Source organism: Cornus florida, unplaced genomic scaffold (assembly GCF_030987335.1).
Source record: "Cornus florida cultivar Cherokee Brave unplaced genomic scaffold, ASM3098733v1 CherokeeBrave_3.0.0_Hap2_Chr01, whole genome shotgun sequence".
Classification (NCBI taxonomy): domain Eukaryota; kingdom Viridiplantae; phylum Streptophyta; class Magnoliopsida; order Cornales; family Cornaceae; genus Cornus; species Cornus florida.
The window spans coordinates 70,618,286-70,642,488 of NW_026775571.1; the positions used below are offsets into that span (position 1 = coordinate 70,618,286).

The window sequence follows — 24,203 nt, forward strand, 5'->3', positions numbered from 1 at the left end:
CATCTGAGCATGTTTATAATGGTGATATAAGGCTGTGGGATTTATCTCAGAATTTTGGGAATACGAATTTCTAATTTTACCCCTCAAACCCTAGTTATAACAGAAAGTGTTTTAGAGGTTACATATTGTTGTTTGGGGCTGGATAACCACTCTTATCTTTTGTGTGTGATCGAATATTGTTGATATTCACAAATCTTATTGTATTTAGTGAGCTATGAGAGCTTATAAGGTCCAAGCAAGGGTGCTTAGGATAGGGGGAGTGCTATTGTGAGCACTGTGTTAAGCTAGTGTGTGTGTAGAGGCTGTGAAAACTAGTATTTCAACTTATACAAAGGTGTGTATAGAGTGTGAGACAGTTGAGTGTGTAACTACTTGCATACAATTAGTGGAGCTTATATTGGCTGAGACCAAGAATCGCAGTTTTTCCCTATTGAGAGGGTTTTCCTTGTAAACCTTGTGTTCAGTGTATTTGCTGTCAACTGTGATCTTTGCTGTGCTAAAAAATGATTTAAAATTGACCAATTTACCCCTCTCTTGATTCAACTTTTTTTATTTTTTATTTTTTTTATCTCATCTACGATTTTCAAATAGAATAAAGGGTATTGTACAAAAAGAAAAAACTCCTGAATTATTGCCCTTTTGCAAATAACCCCCTGAATTACAAACTGGCCTCTGAACTAATGATTTGTTGCAAAGGACAAACCCATCAGAAAAGACTGATTTACTCTTGCTCATTAAAATTTTCATTTCTTATTAAATTATTTTCTGTTATCTTTTCTCTTATCAAAATATTAATTATACCATTTACTTTAATTTTTTATTAGTATCAATTTATCATAAAATGGGAAAAATAGTGTTGTAATTACCATTTTCTAACATAATTAAATTATTGTTCTAATTTTACTATCAGAAAAGAATGTTTTACCATTTCTCATTAACATTTTAATTTCTTATTAAATTATTTTCTCTTATCTTTTCTCTTATCTAAATATTAATTATACCATTTACTTTAATTTTTTTATTAGTATCAATTTATCATAAAATGCGAAAAATTGAGTTGTAATTACCGTTTTCTAACATAATTAAATTATTGTTATAATTTTACTATTTATAATAAAACTTATTGTACTCAGTTTAATAAATTTTACCATTAAAAAATACCTTCAATTTCATACAATATATTCATGTTTTTATTTTTTTGTTTTTTTATTACAAAATGACTTGTAGCCCGATGGTATAATCTCTCTTCCCCAAATGGGGGGAGGTTGAGGGTTAAAGTCCCACTAGGAACATGTGGATAATGGGGATGTGTGTTTACTTTAATTTCCTTATATATATATACATATATATATTCATAAAAATATTAATAAATTACTTAAATAAAAAACACATTCTTTTTATGCAATATGTTCATGAAAAAGAAAGAAATTACTTAAATTGTTTTAAAATTTTCTACTTAAGATTTTTATTTAAACAATTAATTTCAAGAATTAAGGGTAAATTTATGAAAATCTAATCCAGAATATGTCAACAAATTAGTATGTATTTTTCATCATTAATTTTTTTTTTAAAAAAATTTGATGAGCACTGAAAAGTGCGCATTTAAACCCGTTAAGCTTAAGCATTCTAGTACCTTTATCTATCTTACTTTGCCGTTTTAGACTTATTACGGGTTATTTATATTTTCAGGCACTAATCCCAAAATTGAGCTAACTCAGCCAAATAAGAGCTTAATTGAAGCAATCCTGAGATAAACCAAAGGAGGGAGCAAAGTGGAGAAAGCAAGGAGCAAAAAGGAATCAAAGTTGTGAAGCTGAAAAGTTCGATCGATCCAACTTAGAATTCGATCGATCGAACATCTATGATCGATCACAGTACTTCTCGATAGATCCACCTTGGCCTTTGCTGAAATTCCAAGTTCGATCGATCCAACATCACCTTCGATCGATCGAACCCTATTTTGTCCTATTCAAATGATTGATCTTATCCACAGCTGTACGCCTACCAATCACTTTTGTCCTTTTCTCCATAAATATCTTGGAAATATCTCAGCCTTATCCTTATCCGGAGGAGTCAGACCACTTCGATCGATCCAAGATGTAGTTCGATCGATCGAACCCATCTTCGATCGATCCAAGTTAAGGTTCGATTGATCGAACTTCCTCCAGCGAGAAAAAGTTAAAGTCCAGCTCATTTATTCCGTCCTTCACCCAATCATTGGAGGATATGCCTTGCACGACCACAACTCATCATAGGGTGTATTTGACCTACCTATATAAGGAATATGATACACTTTTTGGAAAGGAGCCTAGAGTCTCTTGTCACACATTGAAAATCATCTTGGAGGCTATTCTTGGAGAGGAAGAAGGGAGGAAGCTAGAGCAACCATTGGAGGAGATCTTCATCTACAAGGAGCAGCCATGGAGTTAGCCCTTGAGGGTTGGATCATCACTACCATGAGTGGCTAGACATCTTCTTGGGGCTAGAGTTAGCCCCAAGCATGCTTTATATACTCTAATCTTGTGTATTATTGAGGGATTAGTGTTGTATGATACATCTTGATATTCATGTATATATAAATCTTGATTATTTCATGGTTTGTATGGTTTAATGCTTCCAATTGACTATTCTATTCTACCCATATGTCTTTGTATGCTAGAGTAGGATATTCATGTGCTTATCTCTAGATTTAGTGTTTTTGATGCATGTCTATGTGTATTGATGCTATAGATCTAGAGATTATCAAGATGATATGCTTAATGAATGCTATTTTGGTTCATTTGATGGTTTATGCCTATTCTTGATGGTTTGTGCCTCTTTCCTAGTCTAGATAGCTTTATTTTCATGCTAGTAGTGTAGATTTAGTGTAGTGGTAGTATAATGTTAGATGGGAGGACAATCTACTCTTGATGTTTGATATTCCATGCTTGTGAGTCCAAATGGCATATTCCTCTAATATTGTGTTGCATGTGGATTGTGAGCTTAATGAATGATTAATGACTTGTTTTGATCTATTGTGCTATCCCCATGTTGTCTAGACAATATATGCTCTATTGCTTAGATATATTGTGCTCTTCACATGATGTTTAGACAATACTTGCTTGATTTGTCATCCTTGCCAATTGAATCAACCTAATGCACACACACCCTTATCATATTGCAACACATCCATTACCCTCAATTGATCACTTGTTAGTAGTATAGAAAAGTATTGCTTGGTGGTGATCTCTACACCCCAAGACCTCTCTCTCTTATTTACCTCATATTATTTTATTTAGTTGAATTCAATTTAGCTTAATCAACCAACCAACCAATTGTGTGATCACTTGACCTACTAACCGTAATTACCATAGTTTCACAATTCGATACACCATCAAATCCCTTGGGACGATCCCTACTCGCCCTATCTATATTTTATATAGAGAAAGGTAGTAGTGGCTTTTTATAAATGTAAAACTTGGCCACCTCCTAAACACACACAACTCTCAAGCTTTGTTGGTTGTGGCGACTCCATCAAGGAAACCGACAGCAAAATTAAATGTAATTTAATAAGAAATAGTATTACGGTCATTTATTGAAAAATAACCTAGACATAGAGTCATTTTGCAACAAATTGCGATAGTTCAAAGGGTATCATGCATAAAATATACTTCAAAGAGGTTACTTAAAAATTACGATATAGTTGAAATTTTTTTACACTTTACCTTACCCCAGTATAAATTAAATAGTTTCTAAATGTTTTTTTAATCCACATTAATCTTATAATGATGTCATTTAATGGTGAATAGAAACCCCACCTTTTTAATGGGGTCCACTAATCTTTTTATTTTATTTTATTTCAAACTCACCTACTATAGGATGGTGACGGTTGTAAAACTTGCTGATGTTGGTTCCTAACTTGGAATCTTGGATTCTTCTAGTTTATTAACTTCATAATTAATGCATAAGTTACATTAATTTAAACAATTTTCAATTTCTTATAATCAATTTAAAACTCCAATTACAGGAAGAAAAATAATTAAAACTATGTTAATTGTAATGTACTCTATTTTATTTACGATACTAATTTCATTATAGGATAAAACCTTATTATAAAATACATTTCTATTAACCAATTATTACTGCAGTACTAAATAATTTTTATTTTTTCATGGGAAGTGCAAATATTCTCAAATTCTATGTTATTGTTTTACCCGACAAGAAAAAGAAGGAAAAAAATCCCTATTATTGTCATTTAGGCCTTATTTGTTTGGAAGTAAAATATTTTTTTAAAAATATTTTTTTATTTTCTGGTGTTTGATTGTCGTAAAATATTTACGAAAAAAAATAATATCAAAAGTTAATAAAAATAACTTATTTATTAAATTTTGATAATTTATTTTACATGCCCCACCCGATGGATTTGACCTCAACTTCAACGTAAAACTTTGTCAAACATCAAAAAAATAAAAATAAAAGAATATTTTACTTAAAAAAAAAAAATTTAATATTTTACGTCGAAACAAACAAATGGAGTCTTAAAAAGAGAGCTATTTTCTTATAGACAATGACAAAATGTAAAGGAAAGTTTTTGTTTAGCCTAAATGTAAAGGAAAATGACAATCTATTTTTGTAGTGTTAGACTTTAATTGTTTTCATTTTAGGTTGAAAGCTTAATTATCTTGGGGGCAGTCCCAAAATACATGTAGGAGTTATAAAAAATAAAAATCAATTTTTTTTTTTTTTTTTCACAACTCAAAATTAAAAGAATAATTTAGTAATTAAAAACAAATTACTATCTCTGCCGGCGACGCATCATTCAAATTTCTGCCTTATCAACTTTCGATGGTAAGATAGCGGCCTACTATAGTGGTGACGGGTGACGGAGAATTAGGGTTTGATTCTGGAGAGGGAGCCTGAGAAACGGCTACCACATCCAAGGAAGTACATACCGGGCTCATCGAATCTGGTAATTGGAATGAGTACAATCTAAATCCCTTAATGAGGATCCATTGGAGGGCAAGTCTGGTGCCAGCAGTCGCGGTAATTCTAGCTCCAATACCGTATATTTAAGTTGTTGCACATATTAGTTGTCCACTTCAAAAATTTTGACTCATAATTGTTATGAATCAAAATTATCGAAGTGGACATCTAATATGAAATGAAGATAGTATATAAGTATATAAAAGGAATATAACTAAAAATGATTTCAAATGACTTAAAGATAAATGATGGCATTGAGTCAAAATTTTCAAGGGGTACAACTAAGTAGGTTTATTATCTCATGACATTCAGTGTGAATGGAACAAATTAGGTTTATTATTAATGCAAATGAATTGGGGAATGTCATTTGTTTCTTGGTTTTTTATTTTTATTTTTATTTTTTTTTCACATAATGTAACTTTCTTAATATCCATTGACCCCTTTATTTTATAATTATGTAATTTCATTTGAAATTGTCTTGAAAATGTTATAGAGTCAGTTAAATTCTAAATTTACCAAATATCGACAATGGATTGGAAAGAGTGTGAGTTGTTGTGGCAGTTTGTTGTTGCAAGTGGGATTTGTCCCACCTCGGATTCAGATGAAAATTGAAATGTGTATAAATGGGTGTGTATGCAGTATTACTCAACAACTTGAGTTTTTTGGGTAAATAGGGCAAGTGTCTACCCTTTACAATTAGTATAAGAGTTAGATTTAGTCCTTAATTCGGTATCACGCTAAGTGCCTCGCCCGGAGATATTCGAATCTCCTCCCCAGGAAGGCGGCAAATTGGCCTGACTGTAACGAGGGAGTTGCGTTGAAATGTGTATAAACGATCCACATTTGACAATCGATTGAGAGATGTGGAGTGTGGGCTGTTGAGAGATGTGGGGTGTGGGTTGTTGAAAAAAAAAATGATAATTTTAGTTCGGAGATACGTCCTTGGTCGGTTATCAACTCTTGATAAGTGCAGGAGTTCTTGATAAAAAAATATTCATTAATTGCAAGAACTCCTGCACTTATCATTAGTTTTAGAGTATAATGATAAAAAATATTCATTAATTTTTGTTGCGATATTAATAATTGGATTGACAAAATTTTCTTTGTCAATAACAGATAAAGATGGTGGTCCGCACACTCATATCGCTTGGTGATTACTGACTCTAGAGTCTAGACAAGTGTAGCATGATTTTTAAAATTATTATCTTAAATCTAAGTACTGGTTGTTTATGATACAAAAAAAAAAAATGGTTATTTTTATATTTTAAAATAAAATAATTTTATAGTGTTATCAAATCTCATGAAAATGGTTGGAATTTGATAATTTGTAAATTGGTTGACTTAAAACTTTGCAGGTACCTAAATTTTTCGTCTTTTTAGTCAAATATAAGATTGGAAATCTAATTAATAACGATAATATGGTAAAAGCTAGTATTTTATTTTTTTATTTTGAAAATTAAATTTCAGCTTATTCCAAACACACAAATGGGTGAATTAAAAAAATTATTTGTCTATTTTAAATTTAAAAATAAATAAATAAATAAATTTTTTTAGAGTTATATTTGAACATTTTTCAAGTGACTAATATAAAGCGGATAACAATATGGCAATGATTTGTTGTTTTTTTAAAATATTGTATGTTTATTCTTAATTTTTCACTATTATTACCATTTTTATTTTATATTAGATACATCTTGGTAATTGACATTCATAATAAATATCACATATATTTGTCTATAATTCAATGAATAACAAATTGTTTAGAATTTGCGCAAATTAAATTTGAGAATTGACAAAATAAAATTTATAAGAATTTGCTTTCATAAAAGCAATTCTTATGCAAAGTGTGAGGGTGACACTCTTTTAGAAGCATTGTAAGATACTATTTTGATATTTTATTTGAAAAAGTACTACTGAGTCTTACTTTTATGATTGAAAGATCAATAAGTCATAAATTTTTTTTATTTTTTACTAATAAGTCATCCTTTTGAGAATTATTATTTTTATGTTTTAATTCACTACATTTTTCATTTATACCCTTATTAAATAGAGTAAATTTTTGTAATTAACATGTATTTTTTCTTTTTATTCGAATTTTTTGTCTAATTTTATAAGGATATATATGAAGTTTAAGTGAAATTTTTATAGTATAAATGTATTATAGTTAGTTTAAAAACAAATTATAAATCATAATTTATTAAAAATTAAACCCCTAACAATTATATAATTCGGAGTCCCAAAATAAACTGAGATTGGAAGGCTGGAGAGTCCCAAAATAAATTAGGATTTTAGTTTGTTACAGAGTTTATATTGTTTGCTATTTGTTTGTAGAAGGGATACAATTGTATTTATAAAAAATATAAAGGGATTAAATTGTCTAAAAGAAAATTAGTTACCTAAAATCATGGACCACTATCTTGACGTAATTTTTAAAGTTATGATTCCTAACTTTACTTAAACGGCTTTTTAGATCTAACCTCTATCATCTATAAGAGTCATTTTTTTTTTTTAGAATATAAGTACTTTTCAGTAATAGAGGAACAATCCCAAACACTCACTAATTTACTCTCATGTCCCATATTAGGATTTGAATAGAATTTTTTTTTAAAAGTAGGACTTATTGGTATGATTTATTTTTTAATACTGAGTAAATAAAAAAATTACCACTAAATCCTACTTTTTTTCCTAATTAAGTTTTAAATTTTTTTCTTTATGATCCATTAATCTTACTTTTTTGAGAGTTTTTTCATTTAAATCCTAAATGATAAATCTTCAAACTTAACTAAATACTCTGTCTATCTCAAAAATAAAATATCACGAATCCCCAAACACGATCATTTTTATTATTATTATTTTTTTTTGGATAGAGGGAGTATCGAGTAAAACTTTACAAGAAAATGACTTCCGACCCTTTAAAGCAAATCCAAACAGGGCTTACGCCAAACTCAGTCAGGGCCTCAGGGGCAATTCAGTCAACTAACTTTAACTCAATCTAGTTTTACTCGCCATTTTTTTTTAGTTCTGACACTAAATTTAAATTGTCTGCTCACTTGTACTTTCTCTCTCTAAAATTCTGCTCACATCAGCTTCCATTTTTTTCAGCTAAGACATCTACCATTGTCACACCTTCAAACTCTCTCTCCTGAACCCTAACCACCTCTCTTCCATGACCAGAACCTCAATCTACCTTCTCTGAGATTCTCCCACTAAAATTCTCTCTCGCTCTTAAAAAAAAAAATGGGCTCTCTTATAGACCTCAACCTCTTCCCTGACCCCATCCCTGACCCCACCACATCCACCGCCGCCGCCGCCGCCGCCGTCACAGCCATCGTCCCTAAAATTGAACCGAAACTCGAGCCGCTCGACGAACCACCTCATCAATTTCCCCATTTTTCAAGCCCTAACCCAATCATTTCCTTCAATTCTCAGCCAAACACTCCCTTTTCTGATCCAAACACAGACCCTAACGCTCTCTCTCAAACCCCGGAAAACAATTCCACCGAAGAAAACGACGTTTACTCTGAATTCTACCGGGTTTCTGAGCTTTTCCTATCTGCTTTCGGCAACCAGTCCGGCGATGTCCATGTTTCCGATCCTGATTCGCGGGCAATCGTTCCAGTGCCGGCGGAGAATCAGCTGTCCGTTGATGTTGTTTCGTCGTCGTCGCGGAGGAGAAATGCACGTTCCTCCGAATTGGTTCGAATCACAGATCTCAAGCTTGAAGACCAGAGGTACTTCCGCGACGTCGTGAGGAGGACGAGGATGCTCTATGATTCGCTGCGAATATTTTGGGTCGCAGAGGAGGAGAAGAGAAGGGGTGGGCTTGGAAGACAGGCTCGGGGCGATTTGAAGGCCGCACAGGTGTTGAAGGACAATGGTTTGTGGTTGAACCGCGATAAACGGGTTGTGGGTTCCATCCCAGGGGTTCACATTGGGGATTTGTTCTTTTTCCGTATGGAATTGTGTGTTGTTGGATTGCATGGTCAACCTCAGGCCGGAATTGACTACGTGACCGCGAGCCAGAGCTCCAACGGCGAGCCAATTGCGACGAGTGTCATTGTGTCTGGTGGGTATGAGGACGATGAGGACAGAGGTGATGTAATTATATATACAGGGCAAGGCGGGCAAGATAAGCATAATAGGCAATGTGTTCATCAGAAGCTGGAACGTGGGAATTTGGCGTTGGAGCGCAGCATGCATTACGGCATTGAAGTGAGGGTAATTCGAGGGCTTAGATATCATGGCAGCCTTAATGGTAAGGTTTATGTTTATGATGGATTATATAGAATTATTGATTCATGGTTTGATGTGGGTAAGTCTGGTTTTGGAGTATATAAGTTTAAGCTTATAAGAATGGATGGTCAACCCGAAATGGGAAGTGCAATTCTCAGGTTTGCTGACAATCTGAGGACTAGACCGCTGACTGTTAGACCAATGGGTAATATTAGTTTTGATATTTCAATGAAGAAGGAAAAAGTACCAGTTTTTCTATATAATGATATAGATAGTGATCATACGCCGTTGTATTTTGAATATCTTGTGACAACTGTTTTCCCCCCTTATGCATATTATCAGGGTGGTAATGGTAGTGGGTGTGAATGTGTTTCTGAATGTTTGGATGATTGCTTGTGTGCTTTGAAAAATGGAGGTGAGTTTGCTTATGATAGAAATGGGATTCTGTTGAGAGGGAAACCATTAATTTTTGAATGTGGGACTCATTGTCGTTGTCCGCCAACTTGTCGGAATCGTGTGAGCCAAAAAGGGGTGACGAATAGATTTGAAGTGTTTAGGTCGAGGGAAACCGGTTGGGGAGTTAGATCATTGGATTTGATTCAAGCTGGTGCTTTTATCTGTGAGTATGCTGGAGTTGTTCTCACAAGGGACCAAGCCGAAGTTTTTACCATGAATGGTGATAAATTGGTTTACCCGAATCGGTTTGCTGAGAGATGGGCAGAATGGGGGGATTTGACAAGAATATTTTCTGATTATGTCCGTCCAGCGTATCCATCTATTCCTCCTCTGGATTTTGCATTCGATGTGTCTAGGATGAGGAATGTTGCTTGTTACATGAGCCACAGTTCAACTCCTAATGTTCTGGTGCAGTTCGTGTTATATGATCACAATAATTTATTGTTCCCTCACATTATGCTGTTCGCGATGGAGAACATCCCTCCTTTGAGGGAAATCAGTCTTGATTATGGGGTGGCTGATGAATGGCTGGGGAAGCTTCGTATCTGTAACTAACTAATCCTTTAAGGTGTTGCTGCATTTCTTTTTGTGGTGTGCTGCAGTATTTGAGGAATATGATGCACTGAGGTAAGCCCTACTTCCTATCTTGGTAGCAGTATAAACATTTGTTTTCAGTTTTGACTTACATTAGCTTGTCGTGTCTCACTTATTTCTCTTTCTAAAGTTTGAGATTCGTATGTACTAACTCTTTTTTGTTGTAGCTTTAGTACATTATTCACTGTTTTACCTATTTGGCATTGATCTTGTATTCAGTGTGTTATTTCACAATGCAGTTGTCTTTTCTGTGAAGCATTTGATGGGGGATGGAAACTTTTTGCGTTTCTGAGAGGCGAAGAATTGAATGCATCTTTCTTCAGTATTATTGTTTGTTATGAAAAACTGTGGTGCTATTTCATAAACTGAAATTAAGTGCTGCAAAAATTTTAGTGTTGAACCAGTAGTAGTCAACTGTACTGCAAATTTGTTGAAAAGTTGGAACCCCTTTTTATTTGGTACATTCAGCATTCTGTGATAACTCAAGTCTTTTAACATAATTCTCAATTCCTTTGGAAGTGGAATTTTCCTTTTAAGTAATAATTAATTGTGCAATATCAAATATAGTTAATAGAATAAGCATCGGAAACACCGTTGAGGAACACATTTGGCCTTAATGATACTAAGATAACACTTTAGAGCTAACATGTGAAAATTCTGTTAATGGCACTGTTGCTTCCATTTTTGTTTTTATGCGCCTTTGTTCTATGAAGTACTTCATTCATTCTTTATCAAATAATTGGAAAATAGTTTTTTATTTGGCCAATTATGATTAAAATAGTGCTTGGTCAAATAAATGTATGGCTCCTTAATTATGTGAAATCTATTGGTGTGATGGCATCAAAAGATCTAGAAAATTTAAGTACATATTGACTGCCATATGTAAAATCTTCTTTTTCCTTGCAAATCTTTTGGTTTGAGAAGTTTTTGGAACATGATTTCCTCAGCTCCACTCAACAAATCCTTTTTCAATCTACTTGGTGCTCGCTACATGAATTTTATTTTTTCATTATACTCTATGACCTTAGTCAAACTCCAAGTTGTCATATATGTATTTTCCAACTCTTATCTATATAAATTTTGGTCCTTCTGTTCTCCTAGCGTTTCCTTCAGTGTGGAATATATCACTCTTGTAGTCTTCTTTGCTCACGTCCAGATCATCTTAATCAATTTTTTCCCATTTTATCTCCACCAAGTGTTACTCAATCATCTTATGAATGTGCTTATTATTAATTCTATCCTTCTCATCTTGCGCAACATTGGCATTTACGCCACACCCACTTTATACATAGGTCGTTTTTGCTGTCCAACATTCTATACCATAAAGAATGTCTGGTCTAATAACTGTTTATAGAATTTCTCTTTCAATCTTAGTGGGATATGGTGATCACACAATATTCCAAAAGCTTTCCTTCATTTAACCAATACTGTCTTGATTATATGATTGACATCATTTCTAATTTCTCATTGTGAATAATTGAGCCTAATTAGTGGAGATATTGATCCTCAATCTTCACTAAATCCCTATTTATATTTCTAGAATTACTGGTTACACTATATATTATATTTTTTTTGCCCTAGTATATTCTATTTTATTCTTACTTATCTTAAATCCTTTTAGTCTAGAGCTTCCCTCCAAATATTCCATTTAGCATTTACTCCTCTACTTTTATCGATTATAACAATATCATTAACAATAATACATGATAACCATGTCAATATAGATATGTATCATGGCTTTGGAAACTTGCCTCTCACAGCTACGAACAAATATATGGCCGTTAAAGATTTAAAACCCTCCAACATGAGTGATTGTGCAGTCATGGAAAGGGTAGTGATTCTGCAGTTGGTCCAGCAACCTTTTTTTTTTTTTTTTTTTTGGTTTTTGGTTTTGGGGAGAGGGGGGGGTGGTTTGGTATCGAGTTCGCGAAGAAAGGTTGGCAATCTAGGAGACTTAAGTAGCATGATGGGCAGTTTTATTGGATATGTAAAGTATTAATCAGCACAGATTTCTAAATGAATTATACCGAAGTTATTTCTTCAACTTTGTTTTAATGCGTATTAATCACCAACACTTCTCACATGTTTCTGATATCACATTTTGAATAGCTGATAACCATATAATATTTCATTTTCTTCTTGCTAAATGCTAACTAAAACATATGAGATGATACTGAAGTTACGGAATAAGTCATAACCCTGCATCCCTGTCTAACTGCGATTTGGATACATTTAGCAGAAACATAGGACACTCCTGTTTACTGGAGATTGATAGGTTCAAATATATTTTCTTATTTCCTCCCTAAATTTTCTTTTAAGTAGGGATAGTAATAAGAAATGAGATTAGTAAATGAGGGCTCAATTACAAGTTGTCTCTGTTTAGTTTAATGCTTTTACAAGTATCATTCAACTATTACAAGTTTCCATAACTATATTTGCAATTTGCACTTAAATAGTGCTCATTATCGTTATTCCTTGCTGGGTTATAAGATAAAACTCCAGAAACATCTTCATAACATCCCAGTTACGTTCCATTTATAAACGCCTATCTTGTACAATATCTAAAATGAGGCCTATATGTCCTTGTTCCAGTTCCTGCATGGTAATGTCCCCATTTCAGGTAAACTTGAGTGGAACAATTACTAGAGAAGTTTACTCCACTTGATGCACTATAAGACTGGAGTAGCTTTGTTTGATTAGACAAGATGTCAGTAGTCAGCTTTGAGAGCCATGAAAATGTCATAGATGTCTTCATCATGGTGGGATTTCCCTGTGTCTCTTGAGCGTTTTTTCAGGATCATTTCTACCATTCCATTCTTTCAGATACTAAAAGCACATAGGCATTCTCTTAGTGGGTTAGCCTGTTTCAGGGATGCGATGGTGAAATAGATCGCTGCCTTCTCTCGTACTTGAACATGACTCTTTGTAAGCTCAGATATATTTTCTTAGTGGTTTACCTGTTTCAGGGCTATAATAGTGAAGCATGTAGCTACTTCCTCTTGAAATAGACCGTGATCCGTGACCCATGCAATTACGGTTGTTTTTCCTTCTCTCTCTCTCTCTCTCCCTAATTACACTCATCTAGATTTCTTTAGGTGATCCAAATGGTCATGATAAAATATTTTGAAGTTTTAGCAAAATGCTACATTATGATCTAGTTGGGTGCTCCGTAAATTTTCCCAAGTGGGAAAATCACTAAGATTGGATTAGAATGGGCAATAGTGGTTTGGGCTGGGATTGGACATCAATTAGATTTGATTAGTTCAAACTGCTAAATGGATTCAACCCATTAATGATGGGGATAGAACTTAAAACCCCATATCAGTTTTGACTTTCAAATTTCCCCCTATTCAGTGAAACGATTTGAGGCACCTGTTTACGAAAATTCCTCTGTAATTTTAAGTACTAAACTGTCTCAACGGATTAGGAGAGGTAGGTTTTAGAATAAAACATTGAAGAAGGATTCAGCCTATTAACGATGGAGTTAGAAAACTCATCCAATTCTGACTTTCAACCCAATTCAGTGAAATGATTTGAGCCACCTGTTTAGAAAAATTTATTTGTAATTTTCTTTTTAAAAAATGTCTCAACTGATTAGAAGAGGTTGGTTAATAAAAAATCCGAAGAGATGTTTGAATTTTTTTCCTATAGGCGATATAAAAGGGACAATTAACACTCCTGCACTTTGAATTCATATGCAAGAATGTAATTTCAAGTTTACATATGAGAGTTATGTTAAATTAAGAGAAAGACAGATACCTATCTTAGCCATGAAATGGTCTTCCTCTTAGTACTGAGAAATTGAAACAGCAAACACTATGAATGTCAGAGTATTATTGAAGTTAGAGAATGCCCCTCTAACAGTTGCCCTGAAATGTTTGGAAAAATACAATGCACAGCGCTATCCCTTGGGAGAAGAGTTCGTTGCATGTAACTTTATAGATGAAGCAAAATTTCTTTGGTGGGAGATTGTGTCCAGTGAGAGGGAGATATGATGCATTGGTGGTGGTGAATTTTTGAAGGAATTGAAAGGACATGTAAATGGAGGCTGTACATTCTATTTTTGAATAATTTTGTTAGTTGAGTTGAATAGAGATTAGGAGGACACTATTATGTGGAGACGGGTTAGCACTTTCCTAGTTAGTCTTCTTTAGATTTATTATTATTATTATTTTGAGTTTTTTTTTTTTTTTTTGGGGGGGTGGGGTTTGAACAGCCGTCGTGAATTTTTATTTGTATTTAATTATTTTTTTTGTTGACAATTCTGGTAAGTAAGACACGCACCCGCGATTGCTCCTTGGGGGACTAAGCCCTCAACCTTCCACTTGAAAAGTAAATTAGATACCACTGGACCCTAAGTTGATAGAAAAGTGTCCTCGTTACTAGGTGCTAATTGTGCAAAAGGCATGAATAGATGGTTTCAACCTCCTCCTACTGTTTATAAGCCAGAGAGTTTGAGATGGACTGCAAAGGTCACTTTGCATAATTTAGAATATGGAAAGAATGTGGGAGGTCTGAAGAGAGAGCATTCAATGCGAAACGGAAGGAAATACTCCTGAAATTTAGTGGGCAATGCTATTTGTTATTTTTAGTGGAGCATCTTTAAGTTTGTAGATTACTTGATTCCTTGGTTAAGTTTGTATCCCTTGGTTAAGTTTGTATTGAGTATAATTTGTGTTTCTTGTTTAGAGTCTTAGACATATGTTCTAGTATCGTTCTTCATTTAATGCAGGATGTATACTGATAATAGTAAAAGAAGAAAAGTTCTAAACAATCTTACTTACCAAAAAAGAAGTAAATAAAAAAAATTAAAGAAGAAAGCTATTTCCCTGGATGGCTGAACTGGCTTACCAGGGCAATGGGTTGGCTCTGGTAGGATGTAAAACTGTCCCATTTTGGACCTGGCCCCTTTCTTTTGGACATGTTAATATTTCTATCACAGTTCGACCCCTTCAAACATAGAATATGCTATGGGTTACTGTACAATGAACTATCAGATAATACCCAATGGATCTAAACTTTTGATTCATTAATCTTGCACCTTAAAAGAAACAAAGAAATGGACCACTATTGACCTGATCCGAAAGTTTACTCAATAGTCTGTATCACAATTAACTTTTGCACCTAATATAGTGTTTCAACTAGTAACATTGTAGAATATATACAACAGTACTTTTTATTAAAATCAAACTCAACTAAACCTTAATAATATTATTCAATTATGTAGTATTTTAGCTTGAACTCTTAGATAAAACGTAAAACACAAAATTAAATCTGAGTACTTCTAAGCTCGCAAAAGGACTAGGGAGCACATTCAATGTATTCTAATTAGTAAAAAAAGTCGCAGAACTTGATTAGCAAGCTGCCCAATTTGGAAAATTGTTGATTTGAAGTTGTTCGCATCACATGATTCTGGCTGTACATACAGATAGGTTTAAAATCCTAGAGTAGCTGGTTGGTAGGAGGTTATCTTCCTGTGCACGGGCGGATGTAGGCGTGGGGTCTGGTGGGCCCCAAATTTATTTATTTTTTAGTATAGGCAATTTTAGCCCAGTCCAAAAAAAAAATTCTAGTATTGGCCCACCCCATTATCAATTCTTGGATCCGCCCCTTGTTCCTGTGAAGTTCATTGACCAGAGGTCCTACAAAATGCTAGTACCTGAAAGATTTAATAGGTAATCGTGACTAAATTTCCTGATATACTTTTTGAACACATGCACATCGAGTGTAAACTTGGAATACTAAAAGTATATTCGATTGGCAATAACGACTAAATTTTCTGATGTAATCTTTGCAGTAACTTATTCTTTTACATGCATGCACATTCAACTGTAAACATGGAATTCTAAATGCATATTCAATAGTGTGAATGCATTAATTGAAATTTACTAAAACAAAGTGCTTAGTCGAAGTGTATAATTATTTATGTCATTTTAGGTCTTTCCCACCTTTTATTTTTCATTCACTTTGTAGAATACGTATTTCTTCTTCTTGTTGAAGACTTCAAGTCCCGGTTGGGACTTGGGACATGTGTGTGAGTTTAGGACTTGCCCAGAAAAAGAAAAAGAAATTATAAAATGCCCCTACCTCAATAATTTTGTCATTGCAGGTCACTAGTAAAAAGGTTTGGACTTTCAGGTTCAGGCTTATTTAAAAGAAGTCCCATTTTCTTAACCATTGTCTGTTCTACAAAAGCTTGCCACCATATAACTTAGGAACAAAAGCTTATGTGGGAAAAACATCAAGAACAACTTTTGGCATGCTTCTTGTAAGGATGGAGAACGGCATCTGATAGTCTCCATTAAGGATATCATATATATAATGAAAGCATCTTTTTGTCACAAAGCATAGTGATAATGAATTTTTTTATCTTATTAATTTCATTTGTATTTAGTGTCTTGTCTATATGGCTGGTCCCAAACTTGGGAGGAGGGTTACAGCCATACTCGGGAAGAGGATTATTAGGTAGCTTGACAACTAGCATAAAACTTTTGTCAGGATTATTTAGAATATTCAACTTTGACACTTTTGCACAGTTAAGAAACAATGTATTAATAAAAATGAGTGTAGCAGGAATGCAAATGTTGTGATGGATTTGTGACATAACAAGAAATGATAAAATTAGATGGATTTGTGACGTAACAAGAAATGACAAAACTTGGGAGGATGATTACAGCCATACTCGGTTGGAGGATTATTAGGTAGCTTGATAGCTAGCATGACACTTTTGTCAAGATTATATGAATATGAATCCTTAGAATATTCAACTTTGACAGTTTTGGGCAGTTAAGAAACAATATATATTTATAAAATGAGTGTAGCAGGAATGCGAATGTTGTGATGGAATTGTGACATAAACAAGAAATGAAAAATTAGATGGATTTGTGATATGGCAAGAAATGATTAAATTAGAAAGGAATTTGTTTTTGAGATGGTTGAAGTAGCACCAACTGGAGAAGTGGAGATAAATGAGAGAAAATCAATTAATATATTGTTTGACCATGTGCAGCAATGGCTAATAACTGGGGAAGAGGAAAACCTAACTAACATGGATTAAGTAGTTAAAAGAGAGATGATATAATGTGGTTTAGCTGAGGCTGTCAGATAACTTGGAATAACAAAACATGGTTCATGTAAATGAATTCAAATATTTGGAAAAAGCCTTGTTGAGTTGGGTTGACTTGCTATATTGGAAGTTGGAACCTAAGAAGCACAGACACTTTACGAAGGTATCGTGTTCGTGTCAGATAAGTGTTGGACACCGACATGTCACAGAGTCTTGACACGTGTTCGATACTTCATTGACATATTCATAATTTAAAAATAGTTTTGGAAACATTGTTGACACATTCTGAAAATCGACCAATACATCTCAAACACTTCCTAACACAAGTCTTGTTGTACAACACAAACACATCTAAAAGTAGCCATGTCCGACAAGTATGAGTACGGTTTGAAATGGAGTGAGTTTGGCCCAAGATGCAATTGGAAATTCAGACCAACAGTTTGGTTTTAAATTTTGAATCTGAATTTAAAATTAGGTCAGATATGGATCTTCCTTGAAAGATCTATCATAAATCTGAGTCGGATATAGATATATGGTTAAACATGAAATGGATCAGGTTTAAGTTGAGATTCGACCCAATTAAAAGAATGTTTTACTTTATTAGGATCCTTCTTGTGTTATATGGGTCAGATATAGTTCATGTCTATTGAATCCGACTTAGATTCACATAAATTCCCTCCAAATTTGCTCTATTTCACCTCTCAACTAAGCATATTACGTCTGAAAGGGCACATATCAATATTGGATATGGAAACTTCTCATTTACTTACGGATACATGCCGGATAAAAATAGTACATATATATATATATATATGTTTTGTTTTTATTATATTGAACGCGTATATGATACTTTTCAGAAACTTTGGTCAAATATCCAATACTTCAAATACTTAAGAACGCATGTTTAGAGCGTCATTAATATGAAAATATATTTTTCCTAGTGTAATTTCGGATTACAATTCTTCTGAATATCTTAAGAGGATTTTCAAAAAAAGAAGTTTCGAGATGTGTTAACTACCATGTACTCTTTAAACTTTTAGAGAGAGTCTAGTTTTAACATCAACACACCCCCTCACGTGTGGCCTTCTTTTGGTCCAACAATTATCAAGGTGACGGTGAGGTTTGAACATAGGACCTTGCCTGCTCTAATACCAAGTTAACTACCACCCACTCTAAAAGCTTAGAGAGGGTGTATCTTAAATACTTAAATCCTTCAACAAGATGTAATGAGAATACATCATATCTAATTTTGTTCAAAATATATGTCCATGCAATATACCTCTCCAACAGATATTTTAATTATTCGACATCTAAATTAATATAAATATATAAATCTATATTATCATATCCTTGCTATATCCGTAACTTATTAAGAATTTGCCATATCGCCATATCTGTATTATGCTTTGTCCGTATCCCGTAATAATGTCCATGGTGCATAGTTTTGACAATCTTGGAAATAATATGAACACACCTCAAATGTACACACACACACACACAGGAAAATTCAATCTAAATCACATGGTCACCACAAGTCAAGCTTGCGGTGACACTTTTTTCATATAGGATAAAAAAATATATGGAATGAAAATGTAGAAAAATAGCAACATATATAATATAATAAATTTTACAATATTCGTTTTGTTTCCTTTCTAAGTCATGTAACTCTTAGTATGGAAATTAAAAATTAATTATAGTTCTATACTTGTCTTACTTAAAAAGATGTAGAGGAACAAATTTTGTGTTTATGTATAGCAATGTCATTGCTGTGTCCATGTCCACTTATTTTAGGTCGTGTGTTGGCATATCCATGTATTATCGTGTCTGTTTTGTACTATTTAGATTTGAACACTCAAAAAATTGTAAGTATTGAAGAAAATGAGGATGCACATAAAATGTTTGGACCCTCCTTGTTTTGTTGATTTCATATGCCATTAAGCTATTAAGATTTGGCCATTAAATGGTGAATCATGATCCTTAAATGAATTTGCAATGTAATTAAGTTGGACGGCTCCCTCAAGTGACTTTATGCTCCCCCATCGTGCCAAAGCATATCTTAAAAGAGTTTGCATTGTGATTATATAGGATGGCTACCTTGAGTGACTACATGCTCTCTGAACTCATTTAAGTATGGAAATGGTTTTTGCATGCACAAATATTTTTCATAAACTTTAGGATTGAAAATCTTTTAGGGCCTTTTTGGTATTTTTCGTCTATAGGAAAATTTATTTATTTTCACTTCGGCAAATTGAGCAGTTTGGAAATACTGTTAGGATAGAAATAGAACTTGTATTTCAGATTGTAATTGATATCCTAATGTAGGTCCCAGACGATAATTCGGGTAGTGGAGGTGTTACAAACTTACATGTAGTATGGTGAGAATCCCTGGAAGACTGGTCTAGTTGAAAGTACGGTGCACTGACTCCTTGAGATGGCAGGTTTCCAAGGCTGTCATGTTTCTTAGGTTTCGTTTTGCTGAGCAAATGCTGTTAGTGGTTTTCTTCTGTGCCCTTAAATGCAAGGTCAATGCCCATTTATAATCATTGAGTAAAAGTAAACTAAATCCTGAGTCTATTAGATGATTATGAATTATACCATAGTGTAGATAGTGGTGAAGCCACTGATCATGTGATGCTGTCATTTAATTTCCTATTTAAGAGCAGCTTGTTAGTTCTTGTAAGTGGTATATGCTTAGGGTGATATATATATATATATATAGCTATGCCAACAAGAAGAATCTTTCATATCACTTGAAGGCTCTAAAAGGTTGAGAGATTAGTAAACACTTGGCGGATGCAAGTATTCAGAAAATTTAGGTCCCACAACAGGCAGCTAGGAACAAAATGTGCATTTTTTTTTTTTTTTTTTTCTCCTGATCTATTCAGATGCTCTCTTCATAACTAGATGTTCATCCACATTCAACGTTTGTAGCATAGTTTGCAGGAATGTTTTGTGGCAGAAAATTACCTTTTGAATCTGTATGCATGGTGAAAATTCTGTAATGTGCTGGCCAAAATGAGTGTAAAAAACAAAAAAAGGAGCTATTTTGGAGTAATGTGGGAAATGAATTTTAAATGGAACAACTCTTATATTGTAAATAGGAGATATATTTAGAGAAATAAAGGGTGGGAACCAGCTGCGAAGTATGGATACTTCAATGACAGAGCTGTGTCAGACAAACTCACAGCAGACACAAATCCAATCCTTACTAAATGCACCCACTGTATCAGACAAACTCACAACAGATACATATTCAATACTTCCTAAATACCCCCAAAAATTGATGGAAAATCAATATATATATATATATTTTAAAATTACTTGGACATTCCAGCACACTTGTCCAACATGTTGAACATTGAGACACAACATTTCATGTGGCATCATGGTATAATTCTTAGAAGTATGATAAAGGTTAAATACTTAGATTATTTCCTAGAGAAGAGAAGGATAATTGATAAATTGGGGTAGATATGTCTATTTTTGTTCAAAGTCCATATCTGTGGAACATAAACTTCACTTTCCTCATTTGAATTTGACTACCATGAGTTAGAAGTATAGGATATTTCATGGATTCATGAAAATTATGATTGCTTGTCCTAATATTTTATTGGCTAAGTTTTCCTGTCATGTTTTTGTTTGTCATAAAATATGTAACATGACAAAACAATTATCTTTTAGTTTTTTTACATCCACATTTACAAATATGTGATAAACAAATATATTTGTAGTTGTATACGTGCATATATTCACACATTTTTAAATACATACAGCACATTTACATATTTTTCCATGTCTCACTGTAGTACACAATTTGTCATATTAGAGTGTTCATATCATATCATGTACATACACTGCATAAGTGCCCATGGATAGGGAATGTCAGTCATCTCATGCAGCATCACATGAATCTCTGATACAATTAATTGGTCCTTTTATTTTATTTATTTATTTTTTTTTAGACATTTTGGATGGTCATTTTAGTGTTGATAGGTGGTGAAGCTACTGCAGTGCTGCTTACTGATATTGTGGCTTGCGTTACTTGTTTTTCCCCAATCAAACATGTAGTATAAAGTGAAAGAAGCATTGAATTCTGTTGACACTGTTGCATATTTTTATAGAAAGTTGTCTTCATTAAAATGCCATGCTGTGCAACCATTTTGACATTTTAATTGATGGTCTTATGCAGATGGGGATCAAACAATCTGCTGGCAACAGTTTTGCAGCCCAGATATTGAAACTTTATGGTCCTCAGATTTTGCACCAAATTCAGTTCTGTGAATATGGACTCTCCAGCACTAGAATATCAGAAATTTCAGTCTTACCCTACACTGCAGTGGTGTCATTTTGCTATTTTCTGATCTGTCAGTTCCTAGATGCTTTATAGACTTCCATACAGTGAAGTAAAAGGGTAGTAAATTGACTGGTATTGAAAGATCATGCTCAGGTGCTATGATGCAGCCACCGGTGGTGATTTTATTAGATGTCATCCTTAATTTATCACGCGTTAGAAAGGAACTCCTGTACCAACAAATATCTCTGGGAAAAGATGTAACGAGGTTCGCAAACTTGTACTCATGACTATGATCTCTTGTATTGCTAGCTTGTATATATGAAAGTCCAGTTTGGATGGCATTTGTACAGGAAATATAGCGGTGCATGCACAGATAAGATTAATGCCAGTTAAGTTCTTCTAATGATTTGAATCCTTCTCTTCTCAGGTGAATTAGGATGCAAGTCTGCAATATATGCAGAAGCAGATAAATGTTATGTTTTCTTCGCCCTTATAATTGCTTTAAAAAATGATTCTGAAGAGAAGGATGTAGAGTCTGTTTTCGGCTTCTTTGTTCCTATTACCTAACCGGATTGAGGCAATCAGTAGCCGCTGTCATGTTATGGTATGCCAATTGAGCAGTTTTTTTCTATAGATTTCGTTCTTGTTTCTGCAGTTTCTTGATAGGTGAAGACTCGGCCGTAGAAGACCTGTCTAAAAGAAAGGAGATGAAGTTTGGCGGAGGATCATCTGCTGCAGACGAAGCAGAACCCTCTTTGGAAGAGAACACAATTCCTTCTTCGATCACAAATGTTCCTGATGAAGTGTTAGGTTGTATGAGTCAATCGTTTATACATTTATGGCTCTGATAAGAAGTCACAGTAATAATATTGAATCATAGTAGCTGCAGTTTTATCAGAGCATTGGTCTCATCTGAAGCCAATTTTATCAGTGATTTCTAAGTTGGCATTGTGACTTTCATTTTTATTTATTTATTATTATTAATTTTTTAGTTTGGTAGGATGGTTAGAACACCCTTCAAAAAGGGCCCATTTTTAAGCACAGATAGCGAATCTCTATGGCATTTTAATAAAACTAGCAGTGACCATCAGCTTGGAGTAAGCTTGAAGGTACATTTATCAAGAGATTCACATACAGCATTAATATTTTCCACCAATTGTTCTAAGGACCAAGGAATCACAACCTTCAAAAAATTTATGATGTCAATATCAAATATATGTACCAAGGGCCTTTTAAAGTCTATTGTATTTTTTCGTCTTTTAAAGTACAAAGTCGAGGGTGAGAGTGAGACTTTTCATAAAGGTAAAAGTGGGCGTACAATTATTTCATATATGACACCCGATCCAATGATAATGAAGAATTTGAAATATATTTTAGAAATTAATTGTGAATATTCAAATAAGATGTCAAATATGCTACACCTAGATATTTTGTACATAATTCATATTGTATAAAATATGTGGAGATACAATACATTATCTATACAAACGAGTGAACAAAAGTTTTCTTCTTGTCACCAATTGTTATGTAATTAAGCCTGCTATGTATATACAATTTGTAAAAAATTATACACACTTGGAGACTGCATGTATTCCGTGGTGAATTATTAAGTGCTCTAAGAAGTTCATCACCATCATTGTCCACTAAAAAAAAAAAAAATGCATAATATTTATCATTTTAATACATAATATTTACTATATATATAATATTTATTATTTTAATAACATTTACTATGTAATAGCAAGCCATAGAATGAATGAATTGAACCGAGTGTGGGATATGCTTAGGACTAGAGTTGAGTAACAAAGCTTAATGTCACGCCCTGCAACAAGAGGTTATGCTACGCAGGTACCACGTAGACGTCCAATAGAAGATGACATGACAATCTGCATGGATCGAGAACTTTTTAGACTTCTCTATACAAATCACAACTGCAGTTTTATCAGCATTGGTCTCATCTGAAGCCAATTTTATCAGTGATTTCTAAGTTGACAATGTGACTTTCATTTTTTTTTTTTCTTTTTATTATTAATTTTTTTAGTTGACAACCTTCAAAAAGGGCCCTTTTTTTATGCACAGATGGCCAAACCTACGACATTTTAATAAAACTAGCTTGATAATTAGTAGAAGGTGGAGGGATTTAAGTTTTTGTAAGGACATAAGTGGGTATACAATTATTTCGTAAATGACACCTAATCGAATGATAATGAAGAATTTGAAATATATTTTAAAAATTAATAAGATGTCAAATATGCTACCCCTAGATATTTTGTACATAATTCATACTGTATAAAACATGTGGACATGCAATACATTATCTATACAAACAGTCAACAAAAGTTTTCTTCTTTTCACCAATTGTTATGCTACTGAGCTTGCTATGTATTATGTATATACAATCTGTAAAAAATTATACACACTTGGAGACTGCATATGTTCAGTGGTAAATTATTAAGTGCTCTAAGAAGTTCAGCACCATCATTGTCCACGGTAAAATATATATATATATAATATTTATCATTTTAATATATAATATTTATTATTTTAATAACATTTATTTTGTAATAGCAACCCATAGAATGAATGAACTGAACTGAG

At 33.5% G+C, this 24,203-nt stretch overlaps 1 protein-coding gene across 1 annotated transcript; it reads left to right on the forward strand.

Moving 5' to 3' along the window:
* The first annotated feature begins 7,995 nt into the window (after nt 1–7,995).
* On the forward strand, nt 7,996–22,604 carry LOC132299830 (histone-lysine N-methyltransferase family member SUVH9-like). The gene is made up of 3 exons (XM_059796689.1): nt 7,996–10,278; nt 21,501–21,870; nt 22,033–22,604. The coding sequence occupies exon 1, from the start codon at nt 8,200–8,202 to the stop codon at nt 10,204–10,206; it is 2,007 nt and encodes a 668-aa protein (XP_059652672.1). The 5' UTR covers nt 7,996–8,199; the 3' UTR covers nt 10,207–10,278; nt 21,501–21,870; nt 22,033–22,604.
* Nucleotides 22,605–24,203: the final 1,599 nt, after the last annotated feature.